This window comes from Eschscholzia californica, unplaced genomic scaffold (assembly GCF_041429995.1).
Source record: "Eschscholzia californica isolate CP2 unplaced genomic scaffold, dmEscCali1.0.p SCAF_3, whole genome shotgun sequence".
NCBI lineage: Eukaryota > Viridiplantae > Streptophyta > Magnoliopsida > Ranunculales > Papaveraceae > Eschscholzia > Eschscholzia californica.
The window spans coordinates 61,111,375-61,133,429 of record NW_028238420.1 but is presented as its reverse complement, the minus strand read 5'-3'; the positions used below and the strand labels follow the sequence as shown (position 1 = coordinate 61,133,429).

The 22,055-nt window shown below is 36.8% G+C and overlaps 4 protein-coding genes across 12 annotated transcripts; all 4 read right to left on the bottom strand.

Annotated features, from left to right (window-relative positions):
• Nucleotides 1–677: 677 nt before the first annotated feature.
• On the bottom strand, nt 678–3,995 carry LOC147552809 (F-box protein At2g40925-like). 2 transcript variants are annotated; one of them, XM_086671771.1, is made up of 2 exons: nt 3,798–3,951; nt 678–3,336 (listed from the first exon to the last, which is right to left on the bottom strand). In XM_086671771.1, exons 1-2 carry the CDS (start codon nt 3,849–3,851, stop codon nt 2,401–2,403), a joined length of 990 nt encoding a protein of 329 aa, XP_086527897.1. In that variant the 5' UTR covers nt 3,852–3,951; the 3' UTR covers nt 678–2,400. The 2 variants fall into 2 exon arrangements, with proteins under 2 accessions (XP_086527897.1, XP_086527896.1); XM_086671770.1 differs by having other exon boundaries at nt 2,199–3,452; nt 3,798–3,995.
• Nucleotides 3,996–4,232: 237 nt separating this feature from the next.
• LOC147552808 (serine/threonine-protein kinase BSK7-like) lies at nt 4,233–9,312 on the bottom strand. Of its 8 annotated transcripts, none has more exons than XM_086671775.1 (13): nt 9,035–9,232; nt 8,759–8,808; nt 8,487–8,540; nt 8,241–8,367; nt 7,935–8,152; nt 7,243–7,378; nt 6,846–6,979; nt 6,647–6,752; nt 6,328–6,413; nt 5,973–6,161; nt 5,716–5,868; nt 5,372–5,485; nt 4,233–4,808 (listed from the first exon to the last, which is right to left on the bottom strand). In XM_086671775.1, the coding sequence occupies exons 4-13, from the start codon at nt 8,320–8,322 to the stop codon at nt 4,551–4,553; spliced, it is 1,476 nt and encodes a 491-aa protein (XP_086527901.1). In that variant the 5' UTR covers nt 8,323–8,367; nt 8,487–8,540; nt 8,759–8,808; nt 9,035–9,232; the 3' UTR covers nt 4,233–4,550. The 8 variants fall into 8 exon arrangements, with proteins under 8 accessions (XP_086527901.1, XP_086527905.1, XP_086527904.1 ...); XM_086671779.1 differs by having other exon boundaries at nt 4,233–4,428; nt 4,542–4,808; nt 8,241–8,540; nt 9,035–9,155; XM_086671778.1 differs by lacking the exon at nt 8,759–8,808 and having other exon boundaries at nt 4,233–4,428; nt 4,542–4,808; nt 8,241–8,540; nt 9,035–9,312.
• A 2,899-nt stretch (nt 9,313–12,211) lies between these two features.
• On the bottom strand, nt 12,212–15,483 carry GPX6 (glutathione peroxidase 6). The gene is made up of 6 exons (XM_086671769.1): nt 14,892–15,483; nt 13,807–13,883; nt 13,539–13,600; nt 12,963–13,081; nt 12,680–12,847; nt 12,212–12,422 (listed from the first exon to the last, which is right to left on the bottom strand). Exons 1-6 carry the CDS (start codon nt 14,943–14,945, stop codon nt 12,387–12,389), a joined length of 516 nt encoding a protein of 171 aa, XP_086527895.1. The 5' UTR covers nt 14,946–15,483; the 3' UTR covers nt 12,212–12,386.
• A 488-nt stretch (nt 15,484–15,971) lies between these two features.
• LOC147552806 (multiple C2 domain and transmembrane region protein 7-like) lies at nt 15,972–20,993 on the bottom strand. The gene is made up of 2 exons (XM_086671767.1): nt 20,728–20,993; nt 15,972–19,434 (listed from the first exon to the last, which is right to left on the bottom strand). Exon 2 carries the CDS (start codon nt 19,355–19,357, stop codon nt 16,337–16,339), a length of 3,021 nt encoding a protein of 1,006 aa, XP_086527893.1. The 5' UTR covers nt 19,358–19,434; nt 20,728–20,993; the 3' UTR covers nt 15,972–16,336.
• Nucleotides 20,994–22,055: the final 1,062 nt, after the last annotated feature.

The window sequence follows — 22,055 nt, the reverse complement described above, 5'->3', positions numbered from 1 at the left end:
AATCCGTGTCCTTTATACCCAGGTTCCAATAAGTGTTTAGGGTCAAAAGAGATTGACCATGGTCAATTTCCTCTCTCTGACTGTGAATAGCAATTTGATCGGGTGTCGTCGCTCATTTTTCTAATCTTTATTTTGTAGTCTACTTAGATAGTCTCGTACATCTATAATTCCTTCATCCAAACACACTTTCCTTGACTTCTCAGAAATGGATCCCAAATCTATTTTTTCATTCTTCTATTTGGGTCATTCTAATTGGACTTCCTAATTATTTAGTATTCCTAGAGGGATCCCAAGTCTGTTTTTCATTTGTCAACTTTAAGTGTCGATTTTTAAAAATAACTCCACCCAAGATTCTCCTCTAACCATTCTTTGTATCATCTACGTCTCAATATCTATCGTGGACAAATGGGCCAAGCTTCAACAAAACGAAAGGAAACAAAAAATTCTCTATTTCTTCACTTAATGTTTTTCACAAGTACTCTTTCGCGAAATATACAAAAAATATGATCTTGTGAAAGACATGAAAAAGATTAAGTAGAGAAAATAAATCCACTTTTACACAGAATTATGTGGACCCAAAATCTATTTATGGCCCATAAATACACCCTAAACCCTAAACCCTAAACCCTAAACCATGAACATGATTGAACTTAAAAAAGATATTGAAACAAAATCAAACATAAACAATCCAATTTCACATTAACCAGAAACCAAATCAAAGTGGTTGATGTACACAAATCGCACCATTTTTCAACAAACAATCTTCATACCCCACTTCACCCTTCTTTTCTTCTCAACTTGTGAATATATATGGCAGTCATTTTCAAATTTAATGTACAAACTCATAAAAAGACTAAAGCTCTATAGACATAGGAATGCTTATTTTGTGATCGTTAGTTTCCAACTCAAGAAGTAAGAAATTGTCACTTGATCGCTTTACTGTTGCTTGGTATCAGCTTCGATCATCTTTTGGGCTTCAAGGGAAGAACCTTCTTTGAGTGCAGCTCGGGCTTCGTTTTCTAGTCCAAGAGTGAAAAGAGCAGTTGCTTGGAGATAAGATGCAGTGGCCAAAACAGGAGATATGATTTGGAGCTTTTTTCCCCATGTTCGGATACAATATCCTCCGCCGAAAGCAATTCTTAGATGCTCTTACACCCCATAACAACACCCAAACTACACCCAAAGTAGTTGAAAAGCTGAAAATCAAAATGCACGAAACAAGTCTGAATCAATATAGTTTTGATGTATCTGAAACCGTTAATCAACTTGCGTACACAAATTTCCCTTTCTCAGCTTAAGTATCAATCAAGCAATTTCCACCATTGAGACTCCAAATGGTTCCCCTTCTACACAAACACAACAATTATACTTCAAATGTTCTGTAAAAGCAATTCAATTTCCCAAATCTTCAAGATCTAAGAACAACCCATAATTGAAAACTGAACCAAAAACTTGATCCCATCTCCACCAAATGTGGTCAATTGTTAATGGCTTGATAGAGTTGCTTCTTGTGTCTGAGGCTTAACTTAAAAACCCCTTCCCAGCCTATATCCTTTGTTTCATTGTCCTTCAGTAGTTATAAAAAATATTATACTGACAGAGAGTAGTAGTGCTATCACATCCACGAGTTTTTTCGGGCTATAAAGTCAGCATCCCGATTAGACTTTCTACTTACATAACAAAAGAGATACGTAAGTTTGGTAAAACTTAGAATGGTCCAACAAGGCAAATTCCGCGCATGATGTGAGCATGACATTATTGTGGTGTCACTAATTTGCCTTGTTCGGGTCATTCAGGCATCTTTTTGTCGGGCCAAGTACATTTTCCTGATGATATTTGGTGGGGGGAGTGTTCAGTGAGAATCCTGATTCAGACTAGTTGTATGAGGTAGATTTAGTTGCAGCAATTCAATCAAAGAAATGAAAATCTGTATAACTTCGTGAATACTTCCAATAAGAAGCACTAATTAGTGCAATACATAGGATACCTAGTTATGTGCTTACAAGAAAGAAGAAACAGTAAAATCACAGCTAGTAGATAAAGACCGATGCTGTTTATTAGAGCTAGCTAGGGGTACATAGTTTGTGTTCTAGCCGAAGTTGTAGAATCTTTTTTTTTGGCTCCTAAACAAGCACTGAGATGAAATTTTAACCAACCTTGAAATATAAAAGAACTACTAACAATTCATTCTCCATTAATAGACAATAAAGGATTGATATTATTCAAAGAAAATATCTGACAGGCTCAAAATTAGCCTTAGAAGAAATAGAGAAAAATTTATGCCACATTGAACTAGATTTGAAGGAAACTTGAATTTTTCCAAGGCAAATATCATATAGTATGTGATAGTAAGAAACCAAGACGCTTATTCACATTCTCGTCTCCTAAATATTGTGTTCATTAAGTCGAGGAAGAATTTCCAATATTGCTTAAATTTGGAATGGGCAAAAGACTTTCACTAAATGTCGTAAGTAACGGTATATCGAAAATTTGAGTTGGGATTCCTTTGATTTCTAACTTTCTGAAAATATTCATCTTACAATTGTAAGAATGAAAAGAAAAAGACCTCTCCTTCTTTAGTTCAAACTCATTCAATAGGTTTCCTTCTTTATCTTCCTGTTCAACAGAATCAGTTATTAAGATTATCTGATCAAGTACTGAATGAAGACGGACGAATGTACCTCTGGTCCAACAAAAAGGTAAGTTGATAGTCATTTCTGTCCAATTTTGGTGATTACATGTTGTCATATTCTCCTTCTTTTCATCATTGAGTATAAATAACTTTATGACATACTTACTCATTTTAATCTGAAGAGCTACGTGTCCGTCCACTTCTAATAAATTAACATTTGCATATTCGTTTTGTTCCCTAGGTTGATCAAGTATGAAATCAGGGATGTGAATAGTTCTAAACTTCTCACTTCCAACATCAAATGCAACTACTGATACTGGACGATGTTTCTTGCTCCAATTTTCCTCACCCTTTGCAAGTTCATAAGTGCTCCAATATATTGTACCATTCACATAAACCGAAGGGTTCACCACTGAATGTGGTGGAACTTCATCGATCCTTCTCCATTGATTAAGCTCATTACTATTGTCTTCTCCTACTAGGTTGCCTAGGATTGTCAAGACCTCACAAACATTATAAAAGATCTTATCGTGTCCAAATAACATCCGGATACAAACCAACTTGTGTTCATTAGTAGCAGGATCGAATCCAAACTGATATTCTGATATACCCCGGGAGCCGTGTGTTCCCTTCAAAAAATTCTTAATCCATGGTGATCTTTGTTGGGTACTGATGTTATAAAATCTAGCACCTTTGCCCTCCCACTGGTCGATGAAGCAAATCAAACCATTAACAGGGTTCAATATTCTATTAAAACGGCCGTTAAACGAGTCGGTTGTGTTAATGGATGCTCCTCCTCTTCCTCCTTCAATCAGATCAGCTGTCATAAATGTCTGCTTAGAAGGAGAAGTTGGAAGGCATATTGACATACTAGTTCTTATGGGTCGTGGTTTTGTTGTTGTAGCAATGATAAAGAGACTAGGGTTACGTGATTTTGATCGGGTAAGGTGTAAATCTATAAAGTTTCGATTTTTTCCAATTATAGAACACCATAGTTTACAGACAGATTTGAAACGAAAAAGTGATTTAACTGGTAATCTAGTTAGTATCTCATATATTACGAAATCTTCATTAAGAACAATATCACTTTTACTTTTATTATCATTATTAGTACTAGTAGTAGTAGTAGTAGAAGAAGAAGGGTCTGAAATAATAATAATATTACCTCCTCTGCTTTTCTTCTTCTTCTTTTTGAATTTGTTGGTGTTGATGATGGCATTGTTCAGACCAAATTTAACAGATAACCCAGAAGCTCTCATCTTCATGTTGAGAGAACAAGGGAAATAAAGATAATGACGAAGATTAATAGTAGGAAGGAAGGAAGCTAGGGTTTCGTCTGGAAGAAACTAATATTACCTCCTCTGCTTTCTCCTTTAAGAAAGGGAAATTTCCTTTATAGGGTATTTGGAGGCAGATTTAAACTACCCAAAAGTAGAATTTGATTGGACAGTTTTTTAAGGTAGACAATAGAGGGAGACTCAAATATTTTATGTGGACAACAATATTTATATTCTTGCCCCGACAAAAAAACCGAGGACCATAAACAAATACAATAGATTAAAAATAAAAAAAACCTGATCCACTTTAACACCGAATTATGTAGAGCCAAAATCTATTTATTGCCCGTAAATACATGAACATGATTGAACTTAAAAAAGATATTGAAACAAAGTCATACGAAAACAGTCCAATTTCACATTAACCAGAAACCAAATTGAAGTGGTTGATGTACACAAAACACACCATTTCTCAACAAACAATCTTCATATCCCCCTTCACCCTTCTTTTCTTCTCATCTTGTGAATATATGGCCGTCACTTTCAAATTTAATATACAAACTCTTAAAAAGACTAAAGCTCTATAGACATAAGATCGTTAGTTTCCAACTCAAGAAGTAAGAAATTCTCACTTGATCGCTTTACTGTTCCTTGGTATCAGCTTCGATCTTTTGGGCTTCAAGGGAAGAACCTTCTTTGAGTGCAGCCCGGGCTTCCTTCTCTAGTCCAAGAGCAAAAAGAGCAGTTCCTTGGAGATAAGATGCAGTGGGCCAAACAGGAGATACAACTTGGGCTTCAACTGCATCGTTAAGGGCTTCTTCCGGCATATCACTTAGGAGGTAACAGACGCAACGACGTGCATAAACAGTAGGAGAAATCATCGTTCCAGCATCGATGAACTGCAGACGAAGTTATATGAAGTCAGATTACAAAATTCCTCCTCCCATTCCATTAAAAACAGGAAGTAGAAACCCACTTCACTTGAAAAATCCTAAATTTGGTTTCGGTAGGTTATCAGAAGGAACCCCATTCATGTCCATCTTGGTGTTGTTTCGGAATGACTTGGTTTTCCAAGTAATTACAACATTGGCCAAAACAAGATCTTAAGCCATGGTAATGATCGATTATCTCTCATTTTGGTTGCTATCTATGGGGTTGGAAGGGATGACAGACTTATATACCCTAGCTAGGCCTGGTTACCATGTTAAAGGAATTGATGACAAGATGGATGACCGAACCGACGAATCTTCTGTTGCTCTCTCGACCCTGTTCAGCCAAAGGCCAACCATGGCTTGGAACCAACAGAGCATCATTGGCCCTCACCCGCAGGTGTTCAAAGATTTGATCCTAGGACTCCCTACTCAACAAACCACCACGCTACCATTTTGTTAGTTAAAATCAACCGTCTTTACATGATGAAATTCCAATAAAACGTAAGAGTTTAAGACTGCGGTCTGCGAACCTGGGTATAGCAGTCAATTGCCGCTCTGAAATCTTTGTGTCGGAAAGCAAAATCGCCTTTCTTCTTTACGTTCAGTGTATCTTGCATCTGATTAGTCCACATTTGGAAAGATAGCTGCATCTCGGGGGAAAGAGTATGGCCGAAACACAGTAAGACATAGACAATCAAGAACACAGCAATTACTATATAAAGTTGAATATATACGCAGAAACTTCATATGGTATAAACTTTTTTTATCTTAACAAACCAAATCTTCAAAGCAAAACCGAAAAAGAACTCAGTAAACACCTAATAAAAGATATTTCTCCTCGGCAAGTTTTGTGATTTAAGCATTCGACACTAACCTCGTTAGCTATTCCTTCATCATCTTTGTACCCAGTACTCTCTAATATTTCATGTATTGCAGTCAGATCGTTTCTCGAGCAAGCTTCCGCTAGAGGTGATAGGAGTGAGACTGTAGCGCCATATGGTATACCCATCAATTCATAAGAAGGAATCTGCAGAGAGAGAGAGAGAGAGAGAGAGACTTGATTAGAATAATCTGTTTTTGAAAGTTAGGTAGTTGCTTTACCCTGGCCTCGAGTAAGGGAGACAAACTGACCTCAGTATCCCTCTGAAGAGGAGTCAGAGCAGCCACCAACGACTTTGGGTTCGGTCTCTCTCGGGGTTCATATTGTAAACAACGAGAAGCTAAACGTACTAACTCCGTCCCATCATCATTTGTAAATTGCCCTTCTAGACAAGAATCCGTCAGCATCTGAATGTTCCTGTCTCTAATTAGGTCAAGGGCCTGGAAAGAAAATGTGCAAGTTATTTGTTAGATAAAACACATAAAGGTTCATGATAGAGTAGTAAAATGTAACTACAGAAACCCCTAAGGAGAAGGATCATACTCCTCTCTGTCAAAGGGCTTAGTATTATAAGAATAACTACGAAGAAAGGGAAGAAAAACTCACATGACTCGGAGGGATATGTTTTCCGCTAAGAAGGTCAAGTAACATAGTTCCGAAGCTATATATAACACTTTCTGGTGTTACTCTTCCTACATAAAAAGAAAAATGAAGAAAAATCAGTAATATACAAGTAAATCATTCTTAAATAAGGGATCGATAACAAACTAATCCTTCAGAAAATATGATGACTCGTGTCTCTTGTGTAGAGCGGAGAGTCTCTTGATTATATTATAACTCCAAAGATTCAGAATTTGAGTTGCAGTCTAATATGGTGAAAAATGCCAAAACATAACAATTGGTTCTGGGTCATGAGATTGTATACCAGTTCTTAAGTACTCTGGAGGCGTAAATGCTAGATTTGTACTATAACTTTTTCCGTCCCTACTATTTTTCATCATTCCAAAACATGAAAGTCTAGGATTACCCTCCTGCAAAATGCTAATCCACGATGAGCCGAATTTACAAATATAGTCCAATAATAGTGAAGAATTTAACTGAGTTTAAGGTAGAAAGATACTCACGTCATCGAATACAACACGGTAAGCGTTAAGGTCGTGGTAAAGGGCACGTCCTTTACTCGTACAATACTCTAGAGCTTGGGCGAGATGAAGAACTACCCTCAATCGCATTGCCCATTTCATAGGTTGTGTTTCCCCTATAGAAACAACGTAGTGAGATACACAAGTCGTGAGGTTTGTATCATGCAAAAATTATGATATATATTGCTGCACAATTGTCTCGATACGGGTTTCCTAGAATTTTCTAACACTGGTGGTTTGAGACCCTTGTCCTTAAGGTTATTCATGGTAAGCTATCATAAGAAAGAGCTACCTAAGACCTCTGAACTCAAAATGGTAGGCAAGAAACGCAGGCAATACCATTAAAAATATTCGACATCTACAAGAAATAGGCACTTACAGTGAAACAGGTGCTTCGCAAGTGTATCATTGGGCATATATTCTGCTATAAGCAACCTCTCATCACCTTCATAGCAACAACCAAGTAAATTTGCCAATCTATGGTTACGGAGTTGACCAACTGCTCTTGCCTCTTCCTGAAATAATTAGAGAGGTATTTTACTTCAGATGGCAAAGATCAAAGTTTTCCTAATGACAGATTGAAGATGAGCAAGAATCATTGCTACAATATAAATCTTGATGTACACCAACGACCAAGATAGGGTTCTCGGTTATATAATTCATCTTCCATATATGTCTCTTCTAATTGTCATAAATAAGTAATCCGAGAATTAATTTCCACCAATCGGACAACTATGGTCCAAAAAAAGACAAGTACGGCACTTAACTACTCATCGGAACAAAAAAGGTAAAACAGCTTCAGAACGGTGTGGCTGTGGAATTTACAGTAAGTATGAAAATGAAATTTTTTTTGGTTCTAAGAACGGCCACCGTTCAACTACGGTGTCCATTTGAAGACATTAGCGGATAAGAAACATAGTGATCTGTGATTATTCAAGTATTTAAGCTAAAGAAACTAGTCAGAACATAAGAAAATCTGTCATGACTTTCTAATTCGGGTTCATAATGACGAATGAGAACCTCAATAATGATATGCTATAATGAGAACTCTGAAAATAATAAGTACATTACCAAGAATTGTCGTGAATCGGGCCAAGCCGTTCTATTAAACCTTTTGATAGCAACCCGTCTATGATTATCAAGTTTTCCTTTATAAACAACATTTGGAGCCTTTTCCCCATGTTCAGACACAATATTCTCAGTCGAAAAACCAGATGTAGCAGTTCTTAGTTGCTCAAAAGTATATTCACGAAACACGGGCAAATCATCACCTTCACCTTTCCCATTATCTGAAAACAACAAAACCCAATTCTCAATCTCAATTACAAATTCTTTTTTTTTTTTTCAAAATCAATCTCACTATTTCAATTTACTCACCATTATTAGGCGCCTCAAGAACTGAGCCATTATACTGTGAATTCCAACAACAAGGTATAAATTTGGAGCACTTACACCCCATCACAACCCCAAAACTAGACCCCAAATTCAGCTAAGTAGTTGAAAGCTGAAACTCAAAATGCGAATGAAACAAGTCTGAATCAATATAGTTTTGATCTGTCTAAAACCCTTAATAAACTTTCCATATACAAATTTCCCAAACTTTCTATGAAATCCCTTTCTCACCACAAGTATCACTCAAGCAATTTCCACCATTAACACCCCAAATGCTTCACCTTTCTACACAAACACAACAATTATACTTCAAATGTTCTGTAAAAGCAATTCAATTTCCCCAAATTTTCAAGATCTAAGAACAACCCATAATTGAAAACTGAACCAAAAACATGATCCAATCTCCAATTACTTCTTAACAGTAACAATTTGAGTCAATAAAAGTTGAATTATCAAAAAACAAGTGAACTTTCACTAAGTTTAGGGGGAGTTAAAATGAATACCTAAAATTAGCTTCTTCCATACTCAAACTAAGTAAAACCCTCAAAATTCCCTGAGAACAATAATTTTTTAGCTACAGAAATCTAAACCCATATAAACAAATAAATCAACTCTCCAACTTTTTCAAACTTTTTCCAGAAGAACATCCTAAATTCTTCTTTGACAAGTAAATTAAAGTCATAAACTTTCTCTCTCTAGAAAAAAGAATTTATAATAATAATTAGAGCTTTGAACTAATCAAACCCACTAAACAATTAGTAGTAATACTAAGAACTTACATAGAAAGCTGTTTTTCTTGTTCTTGGGTGTCATAAAATCAGAACGATTATCAAATCGAGACCATCCAATAATCTGAACAAGTTCTGCAAAAATGGGAATTTTTCAGTCATTTAAACAGACAAATAAATAAGAAGATCAGATCTTCTTATAAATAAATATCTTTTATGGAAATTATTATTATCTTCAAATTTTCCACCGACATGCTCATACAATTTTGTTTTTTTTAATGCAAAAATGAGAAAAATATTGGGTATTTTAAATTTTCCACCACAATCCTTTGGTAAAAATGGTCTTTTCAGTCCCAAAAAAGTGGAAAATAGTTGATTTTTTAAAAAATTTATTAATTAAATAAACAATTAATCAAGAAAATAAAAGAACAATTTATGTTTTTTCATTCTCATATATAACCAGTGGATGTCATCGCTTGGTTGACCAAGTGATAGATAATGTTGACATAAATTCCAAAACTCCTGAGTAGAGGTCGGAAATTCGATTCTAGAGGAGGTGGAATTCATAGTTATTGAATTTGAGTTATTAAAAGTATAGATAATGTCATAAGTTTTTCCAGCTTTAGCCTTTATGTTGTTTGGGATTTAGCCATTCTTCCAATTATTGATTTGACTGACTTAGACGACCATCGTGTTTATCACGTCTTGATGTATCAATATCTTGGGTGTAGTCGTGTAGAGGGTCCGATAATGGTGTCAAACGGGTAGGTCTGGTTTTGGGTCGGGCTGGATCTCCCCGACACTAATCACCGGGCAGGCCCAAATACCTAGGAAAGCTGGTCCAGTTGGAGCCAAGGCCTTTTTCTACGAGCGGGCCAGGGGGCAGGGCAACCGGAGGTCTGTTTTGAAAAAATTTAAAAATCGAACTAATTAGGACTACCCATTGGCACTATTATGGGGCACATCTAATCTGCCCGCATAATACCTGAGGTCGAGCACGGGTCTACACGGCAAGCCCAGGCACAATCTGGTTTTGAAGTGATTGTTTGATCCGAAAGTAAACTAGAAATAAAAACAAAAATAGAAATAGAAATCTTCTTACTCTCAAGGGTCTTACTTTAGCCCTTGTTCGATTATTAAGTTAAGAGAGTCTTGGGCTTTTCCTCTTGTGTTATCAAGTCAATAGAATGTTGCATTCTTTTCGCCCACAACCTTTAGTTCTAGATTAGGATGGGGACAACCACATCAGTTCAAGAAGCCTGCGTAGCAATGCCAATAATGGAAAGGTTAACTAATACCTAAAGCTAAGACTCTTCCTTTTTGGGTGTTGCTCATAGTCTTGCCCGGAGGGAGGGCTCCGACCGGAAGAAGCAAGACAAAGTGGATGTGTGATTTGTGGTGGGGGTCCAAATTGATGCCTTTCTTTCTTTCCAGGATTAAGGATCTCCCAAAAGAATGACCTCAGGAACAGTCAATGGGAAATCCCTCAATGCCATCGAGGAGCTGGTGTGACCAAAGCGAGGAAAAGAGTAGAGATTACAGGTAGTTAAGCCAACTAATCTTATGAATCACAATACTCTACTGGTGGTACTCATTAGTTTCCAATAGATCAAGACATTTTTAGTATATTACTATATAAAATATTAGGTCTATCATTCCTGCTTGAATCAGACCCTCTTCTTACTTTCACAGTTGGAGGATAGTCGTAGATTAGTAGTGAAAGGGCTCAAACCAGGAAAATTCGAGGAAGCAAGGGTGTTGTGACAACACTTGGGCTGTCATATTAGGTACTCGACTTTAGGCAAACGGAGTACAAATTTTGTTTGAAGCCAAAATAAATAAAGTCGGTGCCACCTTTAAAATCGACACCAGAACCCTTGAAGGAATTAAGGCCCCATTTTACCGGGTTTGAAAGAATTGTTGAAAGTGTTTCACTCCACCAACTCTACGAATGGCGTCAACCACACCTATAATATAATAAATGGAATTTTCAACAAAATTGATCAATTTTCGACCAAGTCTTCACACTCCGGAAATTATTTAGCTTTCCCCAAAGCGCTAGCCTTTATTTTTTAACCACTTCTAACTTTCTTTTACCATTGCCCCTTATAATTATCAAATAAGTCCCCTCAAGTTTTAAATCCAAATAATTCAATAAACTTTAACAAACCAGAGATTAGAATGGAAGTAGACAGCTCTAGCTCTGGACCCTCGGCCATCCACTATGAGATGGACATGAATTGATCGAAAATTGTCTCCATTCAATTCAAGAATACCAATTAAGGACCACCAACAGTGATAGAGATATCAATTTCATATCACTCTACCAACATAATATACCCACCATATATTAAACTCATGATTTTATTTCCTTACTCATTATTTGTCATCAGAACCACATCAAAAAGTAATATATCAACTAAAAGCAACCATTTTAATCAACTAAAAGCAAAAGAAAAAGAACTAAAAGTTACTTTAGAATAATGATAATCTTGAAATGAGCCTGGAGATAGGCCCTCGACCCTCGTGTGGTATGTAGTCTATGATTATGTTTCACCACGTGGCTTGGCACTTTAGAGGAGCGTCCAGAACACAGACTATAATTAAAATCTCAAACTTCGTAAGTAGATGCGCTTTGGATGCAGTCGTGGAATTATTTCCATAAACTAAACACTATCCTCAGTTGGACTTAGGCGACAGCAACGAAAACAACACTAGTAGTTAATTGTCATGCTCATATAGAAACTCTCCAACTCACAAGCTACCCAAAAATAAAAATTCTTGATTTTACAGTTTACTCTGCCTGGATAAAATACTTACATTCTTAATCATGGCAATCCTATCAATCTACCTACCTACACATGACATTCCTCTCTCTTTTTTTGTTTTTAATATTTTTATGACATTGTTTGCTGTCAAACCTCATTCATATTCCTAGATGTGGTAACAACCTTGGCACTCAACCCTCTACAATTTATAACACAAGGAAAGTGTTGCATTTTTTTTCGTATACAAAAACACGCCTAAAATCATGTCATGCTTTTTTCTTCTTTTTTGCAAAAATGAACATTTCTTCTCCAAAGCTCTAACGAAGCTCACGAGTAGTCCACCCATGATCAAAATTAAAAATAAGCATGTGTCACAATTTTCATATATTAACATTTCCGGAGGATAGACGTATATGTTACCACTAAACCAAAATGAACATCAGAATAAGCATGTGAAACATGATAAACTTATAGTTGAACTTTTTTCTGAGAGGGATCTTAAAAAATCATTTATTACAGAGATGAGAGGGTTGTGATATTTGATATTAATTTTTCATATCCACTTCAAAGTACACATTTATTTACTTTATGTCTTATTTATTGAGAAGTGATATCCTCTAAAACCTTGATCTTCTTCAAGCTGAAACACCTAACAACTTCTTGATATCTTTCTGCAAAATACAACCACCACCACCAACACATACTATCAAGTTTCAAAATCAAGAAAATCACAAGAAAAAATAGAAGTGCTAGTCGGCCGGGCTTTAACTATCACATTTGTTCTATATTTGGAGGTCGACTCGAGCATGATGGTCAGTTTGTAATCCTCGTAGGGTTTCTCTCTCGCTAGCTTTTATGTAGACGGTTTAAAAAAGTAGTAATTGGTCGAGGTAAAGGAAAAAAAAGAAGGGTAGTACAGTTCTCGTACCTCGATACTGAGAGGAGAGGTGGTGGGAGCATAACGGTCAACTACATGGCCATCCTTGTCGCACAGGAATTTGGAGAAGTTCCACTTGATGCTGTCTCCAAATAATCCTCCTTTGCTTGACTTCAAGAACTTGTATACCGGAGCTGCCTTATCTCCATTCACATCCACCTACATTCCGAAAAAGAAACGGAAAAGATTGATGTACTCAGAGTTTCTAGGGTTTACAGTTTATAGTAGTTGGGCATGAAATGTTTATTTTCATGCTTGATATGACAATTTTTACCTTGTCGAAGATTGGGTACTCGGCTTTGAAGCGAGTGCAAGCAAACTCCAAGATTTGCTCATTATTTCCTGGCTCTTGTGCTCCAAACTGGTTGCATGGGAATGCCAATATTTCAAGACCTTCAAGAACATACAATGAGGAGTGAAAACCTTTCTAATACCACACATTACAAAATATAAGTAGTACCGAAGTTAATGCCCACTATGTTTCATGCTTCTTCTCTACAAAGATGTAACTACCTCATCTTCACCAGAAGTCAGGTAAACTTTTTATCATTCTATATATGTATAAGATTGGGTTCACTTGGAAAACAATAACGAACAGCTTGTTTTCTCCAATTTGCATAACGAAACATATGAGTTTGGCATGAAGGACTAGAATAACATGTAAATTTCCAGGGGGAAAAATGATCACTTCTCTGTAAGGACAATCGGCTGTGATTTCATATTTTCATCTTGTTTTCGTTTGATCGGATTCTAAAAGACTAAATTTATCGAAGAACTCATTTTTATCGTGCTGATAAAGTTGGGAAGAATCCTACGTAACGTAAGTACTGAAAAAGGTAAACAAACATACCTTGGTCCTTGTACTTCTGATAAACCTGACTAAGCTCTGTGTAGTTCGAGTTGGTTAATCCACTGCACCACATAAACAACTAACTCGTTAATAACAATGTATGTATATAGTAGTCGATTTATCAATGTCATTTGTCACTTTTTCATTCCAACAACTGTTGGTTAGCTTTATATTTTGCTACAGTATTAAAAATTAGTATATGGTACTTCTATCTAAAACTCAGTTAACACCAAAAGGAGAACAAATAAGGAAAGCAAGGGAAATTTACCATTGAGATGCCACATTAACAATCAATAGAACCTTTCCCTTGTAAGTGCTGAGATCCACATCACTTCCTCTAGCATCCTACAAAGATGAAAAGGACCTTAAATATAGAGTCAAAGAGTGCTTGAAATTTTCGGGAGGGAAGCGGATGAAAACCAGCAATGTGCCCCAAAGGGGAACAGCGAGAGCCGATCTCTCGCTCCGCTCGGATCGCAGACCAACCCGAGCTGCGGGCCGTGGGGGCAACCCAAGTCAGGGTCGTCCATACACACGAGGAGATGTTGACCCCACAGTCGTAGGCCACATCGGGCGGTGCGCCTCACGCTCTCACTATGGGCTCGTATGAGTATTTAGATCGGTTATAACGCTAGAAGAAGCAAGCCAATGGAAAAGTAAACAATTACACAAACACAAAAGATTTATGGTTTCGAGGGTAGCAAACCCAGTTAGACATAAACCCAAAAGCAAAGCACTTGAACAAAACCCAATCAAAACCCTGGAAAGATATTTTACTTTTTTCAATATCAGATACCAATTTAACCTAAATTAAATGAAGAAAACAGTAAATTTTGAAACTATTTACTCAATTTAATACTCAAGGAGAAGAAAAACTAGGACTCTGTAATTATTTCTACAAAATTTCACAAATTAGTCCTCAATAGTCTGATACTAAAACAGGAGAAAACCATAAACAATCCATACAAAAATTAGCTTTAGCTGACAAAAATTATTGAGGTTCATTCACAATAAGAACATTTATGAACAAAATCTAAGAGAGTCAAGAACAATACCTAAATTTGTTCTAAAAATAGTTAAGACTTAAATCGGTATTACAAGAAAAACCAATCAGATTAAGAAAATCAGCTAGAATTTTCAGAACCCCCAATTTCTCATTCTATTAAACAAGTTCTAATAAACCAATTTTCCAAAATTCCAAACATTAACCAAATAACCCTAATCTACAAAAATCACACAAACTACAGAACTATGGGAAAAATTCTGATAAACCCACATCAGAATCTTCTTCAATAGGAAAAAAAAAATGAAAATTTGTGTAATCAAAGAAGAGATTGATATGATGAATGAAACCTTGACAGTGAAGTCGTGGATTGATCCTTGTTGCTTCTTGGATTGGCTTGCCATTTCAGAAAAATGATCGATTAAATAGAGGAATAAGATTATAGACTAGGGTTGTTTGTTTAGACTTATTAGTTGGTAGAGAGGAATTGATGATAGTAGTGGTTGGGAGAGAGGATAAGAGTAAATTTGAGTTTTCCGATTGATTCTAAATTTATACTCCTAGGAACGGGGATGAAACTGTACACGTGGACTTAAGTTGTTTGGAATCTCGACTTAGGGCTCCTTTCATGCCACGATGAGGTTTACATGCATTCTTCTCTTCGAAGAAATTCGTTTCTTTAAACAAATAATTGATTAAGAAATTCGTACGAAATTTCTAACAAAAATAATTTTTGAAGGTTGTCAAGGATGTCCGTGTATGGTCGACCGACCCTTGGCAACAAGAAGAGAAGAAGTGGTTGCAGAAACTTCGAGAAACAAAACTTTCTTTTATCTAAAATAGATTGTATAGTCAAACAATTTGTTGCAAACAACTACTTCCTCCATTAGTTGCGTATTTAGACCATGGTGGTATAGTCAAATTGCTTGTTCGATTAGTTGTGCAGTCAGAAGTCAAAACATGTTTCTTCTTTATAATGTATCCAAGCTATATGTTCATATTTTGTACTGGTTGAATCTTGTTGTTTCAAAGAATATCTACCATGACTTTTCCAAGACCAGAGGATGCGAGTCATCTTTTAGAGATTGTATTTACCTTTGGTCAAGATTTAAGAAGTCTTTTCGATCGATTGGAAAAACGTAGAAGATGATGAAGTGAGTTAACCAGAATTTACGTTTTGGTCCAGTGATTGAATACTACTAGTGTCAATGTATTAGCTTTTCTTTCCACTTATTTTTACCAAGTTTACTCGCATTACTTATTTTCCCAAATCTCATCACTTTGAACTTCCACTTGGCCACTTCAATCGATTTTTCATAATTAATTGCTGTTTCAGAATAATAATTGTCGTACGTTAATCACTGTATGAAAATATTACATAGAGAAAAAGTCCTCATGAAAGATACAGTAAAACAAGAAAAAACTTACAATTTTAAACAAAGAAATAATTAACCATTTACTTGTATATAGGCTAATCAAATGTATTCAAATCATACAAATGTGATTCACTTTATTCACCCTAACATGATCCTACCCATTTACTCAGACAACCTAGATTCAGATCAGTCATCTTATTCAAAAATTAGAGATTAAAATAAACATCATACATAAATTAGTTGTCTTCTTGATTCTCAGTCTTTAACTGTATCATCTTTAATTCTAAACAAAGAAAACAACAGAGAAATTCAAAATGATCTACAAACAACTAGCACATAAGCAAGAAGAATGTTTTCGATGTACCCGAGATAAGGAAGCCAGCGTTTTGTCGATTCCAAACAACATCTAAGATTGTTATTTACAGCATACTATCTGTTCTTGCCGGAAGTCGTCGGAAGAAGTTGATCGGAACTGACGGCAATCTATGCCGGAATCTAGGATGTCTCATCATAAAGAAAACAGCAATAACCGCTACAACCTGAAACGGAGTAACATACAATACAAGTGCAGAAACCAAACAAAACGTAACAAAGATCGAAGTAGCTCGAGGATCTCTCCAACTTAACAATGCCTGAAATCTTTCCCCTTGTGTTGCTATATCTCCTACCACAGTTTGGATTCTTCCTGCAACACTTCTTAAGCGATCATACCTCATTCTTACTAACTCTGGGTTTCGAGAGGTAGGGAAAGTATCGAATTCTTCGTCAAGTTCATCAGGATGAACTGCTTCTGCATAAGATATCCGGGTATTCATATGAGGTGGATATCGTGGTCTATATCGGAAATTCCATATTCCTATAAGAAACATGTAGAGAAATATTGTCGGTAAAATCAATTCTGGGAAGCAAACAAGCATCACGAAGAGGATATGAACTAGAACTGTGGTGATCGGGTTCTTCCACATACATACATCTCCAAACCATTTTCCAACTGCAAATAAACCTGAGAAAACTGACATCAATCGAAAAAAGTTAGCTTTACTTCGCCTCATGCTCCATAAGTGTGAGTCAACATCAGACATATACTCAATTATTTCTTTTCGGAGAGGAGGTTCAGCTCTGCTTAATCTTTCTGCTACGATATTCACGGCTTGGTGACGAAGCATTTCTAGCTGCATTAGTGTTAATGGCCGAACATAATGCATTTTCGGTAGTAATGGACGGGAATATATGTACATCATATTCACTAACGATGTGCATGAAAATCTGAGCGCTAGATGCAATTCACCCATTTTTTTAACGCCAGATGGGTGTAAGACGAGTAATGGATAAGAGTGTGTATATACACGACCTGTTTCAAGTGTCGAGATACGTATTCGAACCTTTCCGACCTTCATGTCTCTGTTACCCTTTTCTCCGAGCTGGCTGTTATCGAAAACACCTATGGTTAGAACTGTAGCTGGATCATATACCTCCCATGTGTATTGCTCGTTGTATTTTGGGCTTAGGCTATCGATGATAGTACGAGTACGAATCCATTTATGGCCGTATTTTGCTACACAGTATGTATCTGAGGCACCTTTGCCTTCTCGGGTCTTCATTGGGTGTAGCCCAGATGCATTCAGGATACCAAGTTCCAGAATACCGATCGATGGCTTCCATATTTGCTTTGCTGTAGGGCGGAGATCACTACTGTAGTGTGTTGATTCGTCAAGAACGTGATAGCCACCATCCAGGCAAACTCGTAGATGGAGTCTACTTGAAAACTTATCTATTTTTAATTGATCGACATCAACAGCAACTGGCCTTTCGAGGTTGAACCAACGGGTATGGATGATCCGATCATCAGCTCGTTTTTCAACCATGTTTAGTGGTATGATGACTCTCCCAACTATCTCATCTTTTCCAGGTCCGAAACGATCTTCAACTGTAAGAACAAGATGATCTTCAAATGGCTCAGAAGTTACAAACATAAGATCTTCGTTCCATAGTGGGTTAAATGATCGAGATTGAATAGTCTTTGTCTTCAGTACTTGGTTACCAATCTGTGCTTTCACATGAACATCTGGGAACCGGTTTTTTTCAGTTGGGATCAGATCTTGGGCCTCAATAACATTGACCCGTAAATACCATAATCGTGGCGCGTGATAAACTTTTGACCGTATATGTGCCAGTGCACCTGCGGAGCTATCAATAGGTGCTGCTGCATCTGAATGCCATGCATCAGGGAATGCTTCGTCAGCTTGTGTCCCTATCCATACGGCCAGCATCAGTTCACCTCTCACCTTCTCCCCCTTTTTATCCTCAAGCCTGTACCACTCAGGAGCAAGAGGACTATCTGGAGGAACCCGTGTTGGTACTTCATTTAGGTCAAACCTAACGGTACCTACATAATCATCTTTGAATAGATCCTTGTCCTTTATGACCACTTCAAGCACCGAGGCTTGCATTCTTTCCCTCGAAAAAGCAAACACTTCATTCCACTCCGGGTTTTGCTTTTTCTCAAAGTGTCTTGTAGTTCCTTTATAGTTCCCGATTCTAACCTCAACAAATGGGTCGAGGCTTCCTGTCAAGTCCATAGAGGGAAGATCGCGGGCTTTAACAACTCGTACAAAAAGGAACTGCATCTGCTCAACTAGGTCATAAGTGCTAGCCCGCTTATCTGCATGAATGACACGCCCACCAACAACTTGTCCCCCTCCGAGAAATGGGCTTGTCTCCTTGAGTGCGTAATCAACGGGCTGTGCTGGAGATGATGAGTACATACGAACAAGCCTAGGAGGTTGTGGTTCAGCTTTCATCTGATCCGTAGCATATTTTACTGATTCATAGGTTGCATCTGCAGTATAATGCTGCTGATGCTGCTGCATCTGGAGATTCGGGTTCGGAAGGTGATGGAAGGTCCGTCGTCTTGATTCAGATCCGTCATGTGAAAATGGATTTAGGACTTGCTCAGGTTGCACTTGAGCTTGGGTTAAATTCGGATCAGAATTTTGCACAGAGTCCATTGCCGGGAGTGGATTGGATGATTTTATGGATGGATCATCAGTAATATAAACTTTCAGACCGAGCTCTCCTTTCACGTGAGAAAAGATAGCACGCTTCTCCAAAGGGTAGTGCAAAACAACAGCATCAGAGTAGGGGACAAATGATGTTCCCGTTAAGCGGACCTTCCCAAGGAAGGACTTGCTGTGGGTGATTCTTACATTGCTATAAACCCAAGCTTCGAGAACAAGGTTGTGAAGGTTGCTTGGGTCTGAAATGTTAAAGTAGAAGCTTTCATTCCAAACAGGGTTGAGATCTTTCTCTTTAATAGTTGTACGAAACTTCTGGCTATCAAAGTGAAGTTCGACAAAGGCACTGGCTGAACCTTCACCGTCTTTAGGCATGAGGTTGTGGGCGGCAACCACCTCCACCCCTAGTTTGAGATTGCTCATCATGATTAATATGTTCAACAGTTGATTGATGAAGTTGGTGAAGAGATCCTTAACTACCCTAGGGGTAAAATAATTGGTACCTGAATAAACAAAATGAAGCTCAATGAATATCACATTAACAGTTGTCATAAAACATACTACAAGTTCTACATCACCGATAAGAACTTTCTAGGTGAAGTCGAACAGCAGATGTACCAGCGTGCCGGTTTCGAAATTCAGATAGAAAGAAAATAGGTAAATAAAGACAAATAAATCAAGCACAATAATGTGTTCTATTTGAACACTTGCCCAGTTGTTTTCTAGCAAGCATTTTGGAAAACATTTTGCCACAATAAAAATCTTGAGAAGATATATTGAAATTTAACGTATATCCAAAGAAAACCCTGAAGTTTAACGTAATTACCACAACAGTGTTTCATATTTTACTAACATAAATCCAAAGCTCTTGACGATCCATAAGAACAAGGGAAGGATGATAAAAGAAATGGTAACACTTCATGAAAAAAGAAATAAATAAAATACGCAGTCACCAAATTTAATCCAAAAATTTGAAACAAAAAACTTTAATCCAAGAAAAACAAAAATTAGTTGAAGTAACTATTATCGGCCTTATAACAATGGATTCACCCTTTTTCGGCTCCCAAATGAAACAGACACAAAGAAGCAAGAGATTTCATTTTTTTTCTTTTCTCGATTATTAGTTTTAGGCAGTGTGTATTTCTCTCCAAGTCAGAGCTGAAATCTGACTCAAGGTCTGAATTGACTTGAGTCGGATCTCAGAATGTTTCTTCTTTTGTGTGGCTACTGACTCGTGATGTCTAACTCGTCCGAACGACTGATTCAAGTTGATTTTGCCTTTATTTGAGTCAGACGAGTCGAATTTAAGACAATGTGAAAAAAAAACACCACTTTAGTTTGATAAGAATCAAAAGTTGAAGGGAACCTTTTCATTCTGTAAACTAAATGGTCTAAAATCAACATAAGAAATTAGATCTCTTATATAGGAAACAAGAGCAGATTTCCTTTCCAAATTAAACATAATAGCTAAAACTCATGTTCTTATATGAGAAACTAGATCATGAATCAAGAACTGAATCAAAAGTTGAAACTAATTAAAAAAAAAATCAACTATAAATCCCTAAACCACAACACAAAAGAAGGAAACAGAGAATGAACTTAACCTACTAAAATTAGTAAACATAATGTATTAACAACACTACTATTAAAAACAGAAATCGTAGTCTCGAAGCTTAATCCAACTCAAAATGAGCAAGTTCTAACTAGTATTTTTTTAGATTTTCGGACTAAAAATGAGCTAACTCGGCTTAACCTCATGATGCTTAATCCAACAAAAAAGAAGGTATGAAAATCACCTTGAATTAGCTAAAAATTATCAGATTTTCTCTCTCATTGTTTCAGATCTCGATCATCTGAATGTATGAAGCTACTAATTAATTTCTGAACTTCAAAAGTGAACACTGAAATATGTTCAAAGAAAGAGAGAGAAAGAATTAGAAGGAGAGAGAGAGATTATGAAACCCTAGAAATGATTACTTGGAAAGCTCGCATTGTAGAGAAAGAGAGCTAATAATCCTCCTCCTGCTTGAAACTTGTACTAAAAATTTTGTTTATTATCACCACTTCGAGTATGGAGAGAAGGAAACTATTTCTTTCTCTCTCTCAGATTGGGTTAGCATTACCTCCTTATCGTTTATAAGCAGAGAATTAATGGTGGATCTGAGGTACATTTTAGTATCCTCCCGCTTTAATCAACGGCCTATAATTTGCTAGTATCTGACAAAAATGAAAGAAAACCTCGTGATGACAAACTGACAATGACTAGGGAGTATTTATGATCTTGACTTTTCACGTGGTTGTCTCACGTGGATCCACATGGTCATTACCGACTTCTTTTTTACTTTGAGTCATTAGATTTGACCCCCGTTTTTCACGTTTCCTGTGTTCTTTCCGTGACGATAGGATATTTCCACCCAACTTAAACAAAGTTACAAAAGGAGTGATTGATTAATTATTGGGGGCATCCATTTATTTGTCTATAGCATTGAGTGAAGCTCTAAGATTTCCCCTCTTATCCATTATTATTAAGGCCAAAATTCAACCAATATAAACAAAGCCTTCACACAGACACTTAAAAATCGTAAACAATTACTAAACTTGAACAGAATTTACTCAATAAACGTTGACAGTTACTGAGCTTGAATGGGTACTTATGATTTGGGCTACCTACCCTCCAAATGAAGGGGAATGAACATAGTGCCAACTAAGGTGCTGTTTGTTTTTTCATTTGTGTCTGAATCTGAATTGGCTGAATCTGAATTGGCTGAACTGAATTGGCTGAATCTGAATTGGCTGAATTGGTTGAATTGGTTCACTTATTTGATGTTTGTTTTCTGAATCTGAATTAGTAGGTCTGAGTTACAAATTTTACCATTCTATCCCTCATTGATATGTTTAACCAAACAAACCCTAAACATTCAAAAAAACCAAACAGACCCTATATTGGCCAAATAAAAGAGACAGAAACTAGGGTTTCATCATTTTCCTCATCTCCTCTCCTTCTGCTCGCCGGTTCTTCTTTCTCCGATGGAAAGTTGTCGTCGGATCTTTCTCTCCTTCTCTCTAACCAATAATAGCTCTCACCGGATCTCTCTCCCTTTAACCATGAAAAGCTCCTGCCAAC

Coding starts and splice junctions, on each gene's coding strand:
- LOC147552809 (XM_086671770.1), bottom strand. CDS start 3,897: ATGAAGATGAGAGCTTCTGGGTTATCTGTTAAATTTGGTCTGAACAAT. Junction 3,453..3,797: donor GAAGAAGAAAAGCAGAGGAG/GTAATATTATTA, acceptor CATTTATGACAG/CTGATCTGATTGAAGGAGGA.
- LOC147552808 (XM_086671772.1), bottom strand. CDS start 8,322: ATGGGGTGTAAGTGCTCCAAATTTATACCTTGTTGTTGGAATTCACAG. Junction 6,980..7,242: donor TGCGAAGCACCTGTTTCACT/GTAAGTGCCTAT, acceptor TTGTTTCTATAG/GGGAAACACAACCTATGAAA. Junction 6,414..6,646: donor TCCAGAGTACTTAAGAACTG/GTATACAATCTC, acceptor CTTTTTATGTAG/GAAGAGTAACACCAGAAAGT.
- GPX6 (XM_086671769.1), bottom strand. CDS start 14,945: ATGGCAAGCCAATCCAAGAAGCAACAAGGATCAATCCACGACTTCACT. Junction 13,601..13,806: donor GTTAATGTGGCATCTCAATG/GTAAATTTCCCT, acceptor TATGTGGTGCAG/TGGATTAACCAACTCGAACT. Junction 12,848..12,962: donor AGTACCCAATCTTCGACAAG/GTAAAAATTGTC, acceptor TTCGGAATGTAG/GTGGATGTGAATGGAGATAA.
- LOC147552806 (XM_086671767.1), bottom strand. CDS start 19,357: ATGATGAGCAATCTCAAACTAGGGGTGGAGGTGGTTGCCGCCCACAAC.